General features: G+C 37.0%; 1 protein-coding gene across 1 annotated transcript in view; it reads left to right on the forward strand.

Moving 5' to 3' along the window:
* The window catches only part of TENM1 (teneurin transmembrane protein 1), a 566,532-nt gene that overhangs the window by 417,333 nt on the left and 134,440 nt on the right, over positions 1-14,759 (forward strand). The window contains exon 16 of the mRNA XM_012664836.1: positions 10,459-10,578. Within this exon, the coding sequence (XP_012520290.1) occupies positions 10,459-10,578 (120 nt within the window). The remainder of the gene's footprint in view (positions 1-10,458; positions 10,579-14,759) is intronic.

The raw sequence follows: 14,759 nt of genomic DNA on the forward strand, positions 1-14,759 counted from the left end.
TCTTAATATAATAATACCCTGCTATCTATTCATTTTTTAAGAGTGATGAAGGATATGTATTCATTCATTCATTTGGCAGATATTTCTTGGGTACCCACTCTGCCAGGAACTGTGCAGATGGAGGTAAACAACAGAAACACAGTCCCATTATTAACAGAGCTTACATTCTAAAGGCAGAAATAGTCAGAACATCAATTACTTGTGTATTTACATACACAAATAATCAAAATAATTATGAATTGCAATAAGTTCTGTGGATCATGGAACTTCAGGTTTCTATGGGAGCTTGAAGTTCATCAACTCATGGGTGTCAAATTCAACTGCTTTGATGGGGCAGAGAGGTAACCGAAATTGATGTAAGACAGGAGGTACTCTAGCAAATAGGACAAAGTTCATTAAACAATTATAGAGGTGAAACTGACCTGGAAGCTTTCAGCAATAACCCAGAGATGGGACTAATTGACTCAGGTGAGCATGAAGAGCTGCTAAAATTAACACACGCAGGAGGCTATTGATGACTTGTAAGACAAATACAAAGCTTATTTGGACAATGAACAGCTTAACGATGTGCAAGCAGTTTCATCCCTTGACATTTGAGGCTATAAATAATTTTTTCTACAACTTAAAATGTTTGTACTGAACAGATAAATCCAAGGAAGAAAACAATCAATCATCCCCCCCAAAAAAAAAACATTTACTAGAATAAAAACAATTCCCATTAACCACATTGTGGAGTCATTTATAACAATAGATCCTATAACCTAAACATCTGTACCCCCATAATATGCTGAAATAAAAAAAAAACAATAGATGCTACAGTTTCTTTTAAGATAATCCATATTAGGGAAGATTAATCATTTAACTCTTGAGATTGCTAAACATTGTAATGTTTACTTGGTCCATTTTTTTCATTCAGTGATAGGCACTGTCCTGGGCTTTGGCCTCTAGCAGGCAGTCTCTTCACCATACAGTCTAATGAAGAAGACAGACAATAATAAAAAAATGAAATGTCAGGAAGGCGTAAGTACTGTCAAGTGAGGCGAAGAAAGGTTAAGTACAGAGAATGACCATTTTAAATAGAGTGGTCCGAAGAAGCCTCTCTGAGGCGGTGACTCTAGTGCTGAGTCCTCATAGCATAGTGTTCGTCTGTATGCTAGATGATCTTGGCATGAATGTTTCTTGCCACCTAGACCTTTGTTCACACAAAATGGAGCCTGCCCTTTACTTTTAGGAGCCCACTGAATCAAGATTCTGTGACATTATGTGCAGTGGAAAGGTAAAACAAACCTTTCTCAAGGAATTGTTCCATACTGGTTACTCTACGAGGTTTTACTGATAAATGAATTGGGTGCCAGCCCTCCAGGAGTACATTGAGAGAATTTGAGTACTTCACACAAACTGAATAGGATCCAAAAAGAGAAGTCAGCAAAAGCCCTAGACCACTTAGTCACAAAAGGAAAAAAAAAATAGCAGATCTTCATCAATTAGTGTTGAACCTAAAAGAAATCAAATATTTTAAAACCACTTACCGATTTGGAATTATAAAAAAGAAAAGATAAGGAAAGCTTATACATTAGAATATTTTAAAGGAAACACAGTGTTATTACAGTATTCAAGCATTCACAGAATTAATATTCATGGTTTTGTCCGTCTACAAGTAACCCCCAGAAGGTCCACAACATAAACATTTGTAATTTTGCTGAGGTGCAAATTTGAATCCATATGCTTTGTGTTTAACTTTTTTCATGAATCTATTAAAACCTCTAAGTCTATTTGCTAAACACAGATTTTTGTTTATTTTTAATCTAGTAATATGAAAACCATTATATCAAGTACAAAACTAGGGGATGATCAACACAATGCAACAATTACTGAATAAATTGAATAGAGTAAGGACCCGGGAAGCCCTTTACAGGGCATCAACATCCTGTTTGTCTTTCCATGTTGCTTTTCCTGAGCAACCTCCTTTGATAATCACCTCTACAGTTGTCGTAAGTAGGAAGTAAGATTGTTGCTACTTGCTACTAAAGCACTTTGATCTAGTTCATGTGAAGGTGTTACGCGTGTGAAGATGGGATCTCCTGATTTTCAGACAGCTATTTTGCCTAATGCTAAAATTCAGAAAACACATGTTCAAGACACATTTAAAAAATTACAAAGTGCTGAAGGTTCCCAGATTTGTAGAGCTGACTAGCTCCCGAAATCAGCAGTCAACACCTAAAGATATCAAAACGAAAGAATGTGTGACTTTCACTTCTTTGCAAATGCTCTTGGGCAAAGAAAAATAAAAAAAGAAATCAGAGCACAAATCTTCAAAAGGCTATTGAATTGATTATGTGTAATATCTTGAAACTTAGATATTCTGAGATGCTTAATAATTATAATTAGTAACAATAGTAGCTATCTAAAACTTAGCATGAGTAGGTATTTTCTAATATTTTATCTATCCTACTTACTGATCAATTAGGATCGAAAGTCAAAAGGCTCAAATCCTTATTATCTACTTCTGCAAGCCATTCCATTTGCTTGCAGTGACTCTTTAGCTGGTTCTGTTATCTCGTTTTGTCCCCAGAGAGGACAGAGAGAATGCAAGTTTGGTGGGGGGAATGAATGACATACTATAACTCATCTCCGCTACACACCCTACACATAGAAAGTGCTTAGCAGTTGGTGAATTTCTACAGGTAATGATGTCCTATGGATAGTACCATCTTTGTAGGTGAGCACTTTCTTTTCGTTTGTAGCCACATTGTTTACACCTTGACTCAGAAAGATCTGAAGTACAGCTCAGGCTCTTTAGAGTCCAGGTCTAGAGACTTCCACCCCTCCACCGTGTACAAGCTGTGTTATCTTGAGCAAGGTTTTTAACCTCTCTGAGTTTGTTTCCTCATTTTTGAAACAGGCCTAATAGTTGTACCTACTTAGGGTTATATGGATATTAAATGAAATAAAGTAAGTGTCTGGCCTAATACCTGACTCATAGTAAGTGCTTAATAAATATTTTATTTATACTATATATATTTAATAATTATCAGGGATATATATATATGTATACATAAAAAAATAGAATATAATTTAAAAGGCCCGGTTCAAAAGGTGATCATTTTACTGGATAATTTTATTGCGATGACATCTTTGTGAGGTGACTGGGGAGAGGTCAGGGAAGAACTATTATTCCCACTTTACAAAAAGAGCAAATGAAGCCCAGAGTAATTCTGTTTCTTAGGAAAAGTCACAATGGTGGTTACTAGCAGGGCAGAGCTAGAACACGGCTATGGCTAGAGCGAGGCCACACTTTTTCCTCTGTGGAGGGAAGAGTAATCTATGCCCAGGAGATAACCAATAAGGACCTGCCTATATTTAATGACTACCCATTATTTGAAAGGCAGATTCACAGAGAAGTGACAGGAGAGGTTAATGAGGTTAACAAAACCCCATAAGGTTGATTACAAAGATAAACCTTTTGAGTAATGTGTAGAATAAGCAAAAAACAAACAAACCAATTTTTTTTAAAAAAAAAAAAACTAACTTCAGACTATTCAAGAGTTACAAGGGCTTATAGGACAAATATTTCAGGATTCAAATTCTGGACAAAAATAATCATGTGTCTAAATGAAGCAAACTGGCACTTATGCAGTCCTGAAAATGTGACTGTGTCGTCAGTTTTCTTATTGCTTCAAAACATTTGATCTTTTTCCCATTACTTTGGGGATCTCAGGCATCCAAAGCAAGCCTACTTTTGACAAGCAATTACCAGGGCAGATGGGAAAATAGCCACCCTACCTCAGGGTGAGTGCCCCCATTTTGTTTTACTTGAAACATCACTAGCCATGAGGAAAATAATTCTGCTTAAAAAGCTATCTCCATTTTCAATAGCACCACCTTTCCCAGAGTCCTAGAATGTTGATGGCTAATGCTCCCAGCTGCTTTTAATGTTACCCACTTGGTTGGTATTATTTATTTGGGCTCGTGACCAACTGAGTAGGATTAAATCAGCCTGCTATATTTAAGTAAAAATTAATGAGATTTTATTGGGTTTACATATGAACATTCACTGCATTCGCATTTTCCGAACATGAAAACTGGTTTATGCTATAACATTAAGTGTTTTCATGGTGCTGTACCAGCTTAGATAACATATATCAAAAATAGCATGTATCGTATGGAAACCACCCAAATATCTGGATATTAGAAACCCCAAATGCATTTAAATTATAAAATACCAAAGGATAATTATATGATAATATATAAAGGAATAATGGGGTTAGTGTGCATAAATTAAGCATTTGAAGAGGACTATTCATTCATTCTTCCTGATCACACAGGCACTGTTTAATTCCCTGAAGTAGTCAATTATCAAACAAAACTCTCATGATGAAAATATAGTAATACACAATCCAGAATGTTGGCTTCTGATAAATTAACTGTGAGGCATCTGTCACACAGGAACCTCAAAGTAGTCACTGAAACCCTTGAAGCAGTGCCATGAGGGTAGGTTGTAAGCATCTTACAACTTCATATAAAAAAGAATTTGAATTGAAGTTCTACAAACCTTTCCTGAGCACGTGCTGTGTCCACCAAGCACTGGGAAGGACACAGAGAGGAAAATCACAGTCCTTGCCCTGGAGTGGCTATCTAATACAAAAGACAAACAAATCTATAACTGTCATCCAAGACAGGCTGTGACAAGTACAGTAACACAGGAATGAGCACTGTATAGTGAGAATAATAGGAGCGGAGGAGAAATTGACACTTATTTGGGACAGATAAATTGGGTTAAAACACATTTCCATTTTATAATCTTTGGATTTGAAGAAACCCCACTGTTCATCTTATAGTCCAGTCACCCCGCTGTCAGTTTCAACACGTCTCCCCAAACCACAGTTGCTGCAAATCCTTTTCCAGAGGCTTATACGGAAGAGTTAAAATCAATGCCTCACAGATTTCATAGTGGTAAGGTTGTGAACCAGTTGATTTTGCTGCCCTTATATGGTTATGCCCCCTGCTTCCCTCCCCAGGAGTTCATACACCTTAATTGGCTGAGTATGTTATGGTCTTGCTTTCCCTAAAGTAGCAGTCCTCAAAGTTTGGTCTTTAGACCAGCAGCATCAGCATCATTTGGGAACTTGTTAGAAATGCAAATTCTTGGGCCCCACACCAGACCTACCGATCAGAAACTCTGGGAATGCAGCCCAGCAATCTGTTTTAATAAGCCCTCCAGGTGATTCTGGTGCACAATCAAGTTGAAAATCATTGGTCTGTACCAGAGAAAGATTATCAGAAAGGACTGAGGACCAACACCACAGTCCCAAAATTACACTCTAAAGAAAAGATCCTTTATTCATTATATGATGGCAGTAGATAATAGGAACATCATAAACTCTTTGTCCCAATGACTCAGAGGTATTTGCATTCCAATAGAGCCCCCAGAAGCAGCAGTGCTTTAGCTTAAATGACACAATCTACAACTGCAGGATTTAGGATATGATAAACTCAACTGGCAGAGAAATTGTGAGGGGAATCCTCCAGCCACACCTCAAATGCAGCAAATTTCTGTCCCTTGGACATTTGAACCAACTGACAACTCACAGTGCAATTTACAGGGCAGGATTCAAACACTAGTGAGCAGAGGATTCATATAGCCTCTCCCATCTGAGTCCTTCTCAATGCCACCTCTTGACCAGAGCTGTCAACCGTGGAAAGGATTTTATCTGCTCCCATGGAGAAAACAGCCTAACCTGCTCACCTACTGCTAGATCCCTGATTTTGAATGTTACCCTTCAAAGTCTACTTATGCTCATGTTAGCAACAAAAGCAAATGGCTATAACTTTCCTAGCCCTGAGTCTCATTTTCCTTGGAAAGATTTTAATCAGAAACACAATGCAGTAAATTACATCTTCTTTCAGCAATTTAGTTTTCAGCCTTGTTTTTCAAACCAACTTTTGTGCTTGAGATTAATGTTGTTGCCTGAGGTGTTGAATGAATGTTGGAGATTTGACACCAAAGACAAAAGACAACAAATAAGGGAAGAGGAGAATGGAACCAAGAGTTGATTGAAGGCTAGGGATAATTTGACTATGCCATGAAAATAGCAAATACGGAATGAATTAGACCTTTTGCATCAGAGCTAACAAGCAGCTTGTTAGTTAAATAAGCCTCTCAGTAAAGCATATTCTGACTTGCATTTCCCAAGATGCCTTGTTCTTCAGACCAAGCTCCAAACACCTTTCAGCATTTAGTTAAAGTGAAGAAGAAATTCCTTTGGGGTTGCTGCTTTAGCATAGTGACAGCAGGTAGACGGCTTGGCAGCAGCCTGTATTCTTCAGAGAACAGGAAAAGAGACACTTGCGAGGGGCGATCTTCCTCATGCATGTTTTTAAAGTCACATTGGACGTGCCCATCTAAGTTCAAGTTATCTTGCTCTAACCAACAACAGCAGGGAGAGGTTCTTGTTTTTAAAGGTTCAATAAAGTAAAGTATCCCATCCATGTCTGTGAATCAAAGGAGAGCCCCAGGCAAAGATGGGAAGCATGCAATGCCTTCCATTGAGAGTACGTGAGTGTGCGTGCACGTGCACACAAAACCAACACAAAAAACAGTTACACTGGGCACATACCTACCGTACACATGTGCTGGGCCAGCTTCATGACAATCCAGACAGTAGCCTCTACTGGCTTTAAAGGTTCAGAAGAGTTCTGTATAATATTGAATTGAAAAGGTTTCAGAAAAAGACAGGACCTTTAAGGACTAAGACTCAGGTTGAAGGTTGTTTTGATGTGGCAAAAATTTAAGAGCTCAAGATGTTTCCCTAAGAAAGGCCAAGGACAGGCCAAGTAGGGCTGACTAATTTCGATGGTGACTTGAGGAAGCCAGGGACTCTCTGGAAGAAGAAACAGGGAGACACTAAAATGGAAATAAGGAAAAGCACAGAAAACAGGATTGTTGTACTATCAAAGACAGGCAAACACCTTTTCCATCCATACATACTTCACTACTCAGCTGGGACATAACCTTGGAAAAAGATGAGTTATACAGGTTGCTTTGGATATTAAAAGCATAATCACAAGAGGTTACATAAATGGGGAAGAAACTATGTTTTAGTGGCTGTATGAATCAGGAAAAACAAAGAAGATACAAGGGCACCATTCACAATTAGGAAGAAAATTGAGTTTAGAAGCTGGGAGTGCACAAAATGGCAGTTGAGCTGAACAAAGTGGCACAATATGCCATACTTGCCAAGAATATTACATGAAGGCTCTCTAATGGCCATTTGGAGCTGATGTAGCCTGGGTAAGTGAGTAGGCTCAATAGCTTTTTTTTTTTTTGTAATGGATAGTTTGCCTGAGAAGTAGATTTTTTTAGGTTTCTGCATGCAGCGTCAGTCAAGATTACTTGCGAATTAAAAAGGATACTTGAATACTGTCCCAAAATTTAGATAATTTACATTGACGCTGGATGACTGATATTGGAGAAAGATTAAAGTAAGTACTAGTAATCCAGGAATAAAAGGAGCTAAGAGTTATTCTTCTGAAAAATGGATGACATAGAGTGTGTAAATAATGGGAGCAAATGCGGCAAGATATAGGGAATCTTAGAACATTTAAAGTCTAATACATTACAAAGGGGGTTCAATACTGATAAATGTAGAATAATAAGTTTTATGGGGCTTTATCATATGCTGTAAGTTTGTGTGGATCATAAAATATGAGGAATAAAAAAGTAGGGAAGTTGAAAGACAGGTCTGTGCGCATTATTTATGAATGATGAAGAGTGAAATGAATGAGAAGAAGAACAGGTAGACAATGTCTTGAATAATGATGACTTTGATGAGTCGTTATCACACAAATCTGTGTGCTTCATAAAATATGAGGAATATTAAGGAGCAGAAGAGTCAAAAGACAAGTCTACTCAGAATGAGATACAGAATGAAGGAAGAGAGGAACACAAGGGAAATGCACAGAATAATGATGACTTTTATGAGGTTTTCACTCACCAGCCTGGATCCTTCATAAATATAAGCCATATAGAAAATAAAAGAGCAGCAAAAAGAAGAGACGGGTCTGTGTCTGTCATAAAATATGAGAAAATAATGCCAACCAGGCTTGACAAAATAAAAACAAAAATAATTGAGCCTAGTACAACTGTGGAAAGACACGATGTCTAAATTAATGTGAACAAATAAAATGAGCGAGTGTAGAATTGTCTTGTCAGTAGGGAATCAGTAAACACCTAGGTAGGTGTTATTGTTCTAAAGGCCACCTTGTTAACTGGTGGAGGACTGGCAAGTTCATAATTAACCTCCACCACACTCCCAAAACAGCCAACAGCATTTATGGATCGGAAAACAATGTTTAACTAATTTCTAAATGATTTGGCCTCACTAACACACGGTCCCTTCTCAGCCCCTCCAGATCCAATCCTTATGTAGCTTGCAGGAGATTTCCTTAAATTGTTTCTGCTTAATCTGTACCTACCTTGTCAAATATTGATTTGTAAAGCCCTCTAAAACAGGGGTTCCCAACCTATGGTGAGTTGTATAGTTATTTCATTATATATTATAATGTAGTAATAATAGAAATAAAGTGTACAATAAATGTAATAAACTTGAATCATCTTGAAACCATCCCCCCTCTCCCCAGTCTGTGAAAAAATTGTCTTCCATGAAAATGGTCCCTGGTGCCAAAAAGGTTGGGGACCTCTGCTCTAAAAGATTACTGTATGAAACCAAAGATGTCCTTTTATTTTCATTTTTTGTCACATTTGACTTAGAATCTGGGACCAGATCTGTCAGGATTAGTTCAAAATGCAGAACTCACTGACTTCAAATGTCTTCTCTAATAGAACAAATGGGAGTTCAAAATGATACAGAAATTGGGAGAATCAGACATGGCAAAGCGAATGCCAATATGCCATTTGCATGCCATTCAGAACCATGATTTACATAATTCATAAAATGGATAGCTCACTGGAAAGAATAAAGCCACTGATCTATGTCACAGAGCTAGGTATGTTGGTCTAAGAATTCAGAATATATACAAACACTAATAGCAATGATTATACTATTAATAATAGCTTGCCTTTGTGTGATACTTAATGGTTTCTAATTTGTGTTGGGGGAAGGCCTTATATAATGCAGGATAAATCCTATTAGCATGACTTATAACCAATTCCTCTGATTGCAATAGAATTTAGTAGTGAGGCTGATTAGCTAAAACATAAAACAAACTTTGGCTAGTAACCATCTTTAGCTTATTCAGAGATGTTTTTCTTTTTCTCAAATGATCTTTGTGGTCATGCACCTTTAGATACTTGCTTTGACTTGCTGATTCTTTTAAAAGAATAAATAATCCCATGGTGGAATTATTAGGGTTACTCTGGAAAGCCATGCTTGCCTGAATAACACGGCCCCTTTTGATCCATGATTGAGCTGCCCTGGATACCCTGAATCCCACTTAGTGAAAAAACCAACATTGATGCCCTAGGAAAAATCATTGACCTTGCTCAACCTTCCTCATCTCTGCCTGCTCCAGCTATAAAATTCATGTCCAAGAGCTCAGGGCTGCCAAGACTAGGATTAAACTATGGTGAAAAAACTGTCCCTTCCCCCACAAATAACAGCAGACTGGTAAAAAAAATCTTTGCTTAGTAATTGTCCCAGGGCCCTCTTCTTAACCGCCAGGCTCCTAGAATTTGTAACATCTTGTCTGCCAGGCTAGAGCCGAAAATCATGGGCATTTTAGTGGACTATGTCTCTGAGATACAGCCCTATTTAGGGATTAGTTTAATGTGTTTGATTGGTTGGTTGTTTTTCTAGAAAAAGCAATTTGTCAGTGTGTTTCAAGAGCCTTAAAAATGTTTATACCTATGTATGTAAATGCATTAAAAATGCACACAACAAATTGCTACTGCTGATTACCTCTGGTGAGAAGATCAAGAAGTGGGAGAGAAGTGGTCAGCAGGGATTTTAGTCATATCTATAATGTGTTTATGTATTAACTAATGTAATTAATTTTAATTTTGATCAAAGTATCCTTCCACAACTAGGACTGTCTCCCAAGGAAATAATAAGAAATTCAAGGCAGAAAAAATTAAGAAACAACTAAATGTCCTAAAATAGAGGGTGGGTTAAACGAGTTACAGAATATACTATTTTAGGGGTATATTATATAATAACAAAATGGTATATTAAGGAATTTCTAATTACACTGGACAATGTTGATAATATACTTTTAACTTAAAAACATCTGGATTCAGAACTATACTTAGTGTGATCTTAATTTTGATGAGTATAAAAGATAAACAAACCCTCCCCAAAATGTTGTTACTTGTTTCTACTGGTTGGTAAAATTATTATTTTCTTTGTTATGCTAGACTGTTTTTTCCAAACTTTCTGCACTGTGGCTTCTAGAATCTAGTTTTAACATGCTTTTATATTTGTCTTTGGCCTTGTGTTGCAGGCGTGCCTGTGTGATTCGAGGCCAAGTGGTGGCCGTAGATGGAACCCCTCTAGTGGGGGTGAATGTCAGTTTCTTGCACCACAGTGATTATGGGTTTACCATCAGCCGACAAGATGGAAGGTATGTCAATATTGCTTCTGAAAATTGCAGGAGCCAAATACTGATGTCTAGCCATGGGTAAAATCAGGGCTCAGGTTATACAGTGATGGTAAGCCCATCTTCCTTCCAGCTGTATCTGGAAAAGTCATTGGTGATATTTATTTCCTCTATGCCCCATCTAATTCAAACTGAATTTCTCTTCTAACCCTTCACTATTATTCTCAAGTCTTCTTGAAACCTTGGCCATGTGGAAAGTGTTCTTTCCTTCATCTAATTCCATTATAAATCCAGCTTCAAAGTTCAGTGAGATGATACAAATGATAAATGAGGAACCATGGAACTCTTAGGCTGTTCTTCTACAACAATCCCAAAATATTTCAGAGGTGATCATGTCCAAAAGATTACTTCCAAAAATACAGAATTCAACCACATTAATTAAGGTTGCTTTGTTTTTATTGTGTCCTCCCTAGGCAGTCTGTTTGACTAGTAGCTGCAACTAATGGACAAGCATAGGCAGCCTATTTAACTATAGTGATTTAACCTGAAGCACCAACCACCAGGCTGTTCTCTAAGGGCTTCTCAAGGTTTTCTGAGACCTAGGAAGCAAGATTTCTAAGTAAAACCTTTTCATCCTGGAAAAGGATTTACTCGCAAAAACACTTTTGTTGCTGTCACTTAGATAGACATTTGTTCAGAATATTTGCGTCAATAGGCCCATGTGTCCAGAGTAAAGGTGCCTATTTATGACTCTTAGGAACACTGTAATAATGGCCTTGAGGCGCCCTAGTCTCCAGGTGGCTACCCTTAAAATGTTCTACTTATAACTAGCTACTTCACTGCTCACAAAAAAGACCTGTTGGCTTGCCACTTTATCACAGTGTGAGAGACTATCTCATTTCAAGAACCTATAATCAAACTTTATTAGTCCTAACCACTTGAGAAATGTTAATTGTTCAACTTGGGCTGTACTGGATTTATTTTTTCAACTGCCTGTCAAGAAAGTGCTTATAAAAATTATTTAAAGAAGATAATAAGGAAGAATTTTCTGAGTCGGGTGGTGCAAAGGCAGTTTATGTAACCAAAGCATTTGTACCCCTGTAATACTCTGAAATAAAAAAAAGAAAACAAAACAAATTGTTTTAAAGGACTTTAGTGAATCATATGAGTTATTTATATGTAAATTATATTGCTAACTACTAACTAGCCATCTATTCATTATAACAAGTTCAGCAGAGCTACTTTGGTAGCACGTAGTATACATATGTATATATACACACAGACACACACATATATATATAATAAAGACTGTATTTCTTTCAAATATTCTGTAGAGTTCTCTTAATTCAAATGGATCTTTCTCCTAGTTAGATTGAATGATGAAATTTTAGTAGCTTATTTACCAGTAACTGGTACACAAAACTAGCTTCTCCCTTGTAAGCATCTTCAGCCATGTGCCCATACATTGAGAAATGGATTATTTCTTTCAATAGAATATGCCTTCTAAGACCTTTGACTTCTCACGGAGAATTGATGGGCCTTCATTTTTTTTAGCTTGTATACAAAAGTTTCAGTGGAGTATTTGATATTCATAAAAGAACCTAAAAGAATCTTGATGTCTAAAGAGTCTAAAAATTTCTACTTCTAATTTACAGAGAACATTAAAAAGGGTAAATTTTGTTGTTATTTTTGTGTTTTTCATTTTAAGTAAAATGCCAAGACCCTCCTCTGCTGAGCTCGATGTGAGAACTAGGTTTATGTAGATGACAGATACTAGCCAAAATCCCCTCTGGCTATAACTCTCCCCTCAGGCTCCATAAAGGGTGTAAGCATTCAAAATATGGGCCCCAAATGCCAAGCAGACTGTCCCACTATCATTTCTTAGACATAAAGTGATAGTGTGATGAGAGTTTCTGTTTATATGTCTCTGCTTGTTGCTACCTCAGATTCAATAAGTACATTTCAAAAGTAGAAAATCATAAGAAAAATATACGTGAGGGAAAAAGATTATAGAAAGGCTGAGATTAGCATTCAGATATCTAGTAGACAGAGTATGATATGCAAGATGCTGAACGGCTCCTTCATCCAAATCTCAATCCCAGCAGTCTGCTGCAGTGCTTATAATTCTCACCAATGGTATCACTGCTTTGGATGAAGCTATCAGCTCTCTCAAAGTCTATGTTAAATACAAATATGCGGGATGTAGAATTATTTACCCCAATGATCAACCACTTGAAAAAGTTAATTGACAACTTTCCCTAGAGAACCAGGAAAGGTCTAGATCACGAGACCAAAGTGATATATACAAAGCAGAAGGAAGGATGGTGGTGGAAGACTGAGCCCTTTAAAAGTATGAAGAGTTTAGATATTCAAATAGAGAGGGGCCAGCATACCAAAAACGAAAAAAGACAATTATTTTTTTCTAGATCTGCAAAAAATGATGTTGGTATTTTAATAGGGATTGCATTGAATCTGTAGATCACTTTAGATAGTATAGACATTTTAACAATGTTGATTCTGCCGATCCTTGAACATGGTATGGGAAAAGGAAAAGTGAATATTTATGAGTGTCTACTGCATGCCAGATGCTTTCATTAATGTCATTCTGTTTCCATCCTCACAACAACCCTGTGAGGTAGATACCATTATTTCTATCTTCCCCATTTGCAAGATGAGAAAACTTACTTAGACTATATAGCTAATAAAGATAGAGCCCAAGATTTAAATCCAAGTAATCTGGTTCTTATCCTTTATGATTTTCCACCTTCAGCTTAGCTATATAAGGAGTACTCAGTAAAATGTTGAGAGAGAACTATTTATAAATAGTTCAGCTCATGATAAGCAAAATAGATGAAATGATGACATTCTTAGAAAGTTCTTGATAAACGTTAAGTCTCAACAACTGTGTTCTGAAGACTGGAAGATGAAGAGAGGGTTTCCTCTGATTACCCTCAAGGCAAAAGTTTGTTCACTTATGGATACCATAAGGCAGAGGTAAACATTTTGCATAGGCTTCAATAGTCTTCCATCTATGAATAGGACTCGTTTGACCTATTATGGATTGACAACAATCTCCAAACAAACAAACTCTCCCTTGGGTCTTTTATACCCACTCTCATATGACTTTATAACCTGTTCTTAATGACCCATGCAAATGGAGGTGATTTGTAGTGAGAGAAATTACAAAGAAGTAATCATTCAGAGAGCATTCTATTTGGCATTGGAATGGTTTAGATATATTTTTGGCCACAGATCCACCTTCTACCGCTATATCAATTAATGAGTCAGCCAGGCAGCATTTACTGTACATAACAGCTAGGTAGGAAGATGAGAAGTATATCAGTCAGAGTTTTACAGGGAAAAAAAACATATAGATAGATACAGTAAGAGAAAGAGATTTATTTCAAGGAATTGGCTTACATGATTGTAGACACTGGCAAGTCTGAAATCTGTAGGGCAGGCTGGCAGACTGGAAACTCTCAAGAAACAATTGATGCAGTGGTCTTGAGGCAGAATTTCTTCTTTCTCACAGAAATTTCAGTTTTGTGCTCAAGGCCTTTAACTGACTGGAAGAGGCCCATCCACATTATCAAGGACCATCTCCTTTACTTAAATTCAACTGATTGTAGATATTAACTACATCTACAAAATACCTCCACAGCAACACCTAGTCTGTGTTTGATTAAATAACTCAGAACTATAACCTAGCCAACTTGAGACATAAAACTTAACCATCATAAGAAACCTATAAGTTACAAGGAGAACTTAAGAATCAGAATGTGTTCATGGACAGAATCAAAAGCTGGCCTATAACTCATTTGAACTACAAGAAAAGAAAGCATGTGGTAAATTTAGTAGGGCAATGAATCTAATTTGAGAAGAAAGTTAACATTCATTGAGTCCGTATTCTGTGTTTGACCCTTAAGTCTTTATCTAGTCTACTCATTTATAATAGTAACTGAGAAATAGTTCATAGTGGCTCCATTTTACTAATAAGAAAACTACAGCTCATGGAGGTTAGATAACAAAGACACAAAGTTAACCAGGTAGAGCTGGTATTTGAACCCAGATATGTGTGAAGCCAAAGTCACATTCTTTCTACAAAGCAAGATGCCTGTCCTACCTGCTTAATCTTTTTAGAAGTAAAGAATAATTCCCAGGTACATATGTTCTTGTTTGGATAGTTTATTTAGTTTTTCTGTTTG

Source organism: Propithecus coquereli, unplaced genomic scaffold (genome assembly GCF_000956105.1).
Source record: "Propithecus coquereli isolate 6110/MARCELLA unplaced genomic scaffold, Pcoq_1.0 Scaffold92, whole genome shotgun sequence".
NCBI lineage: Eukaryota > Metazoa > Chordata > Mammalia > Primates > Indriidae > Propithecus > Propithecus coquereli.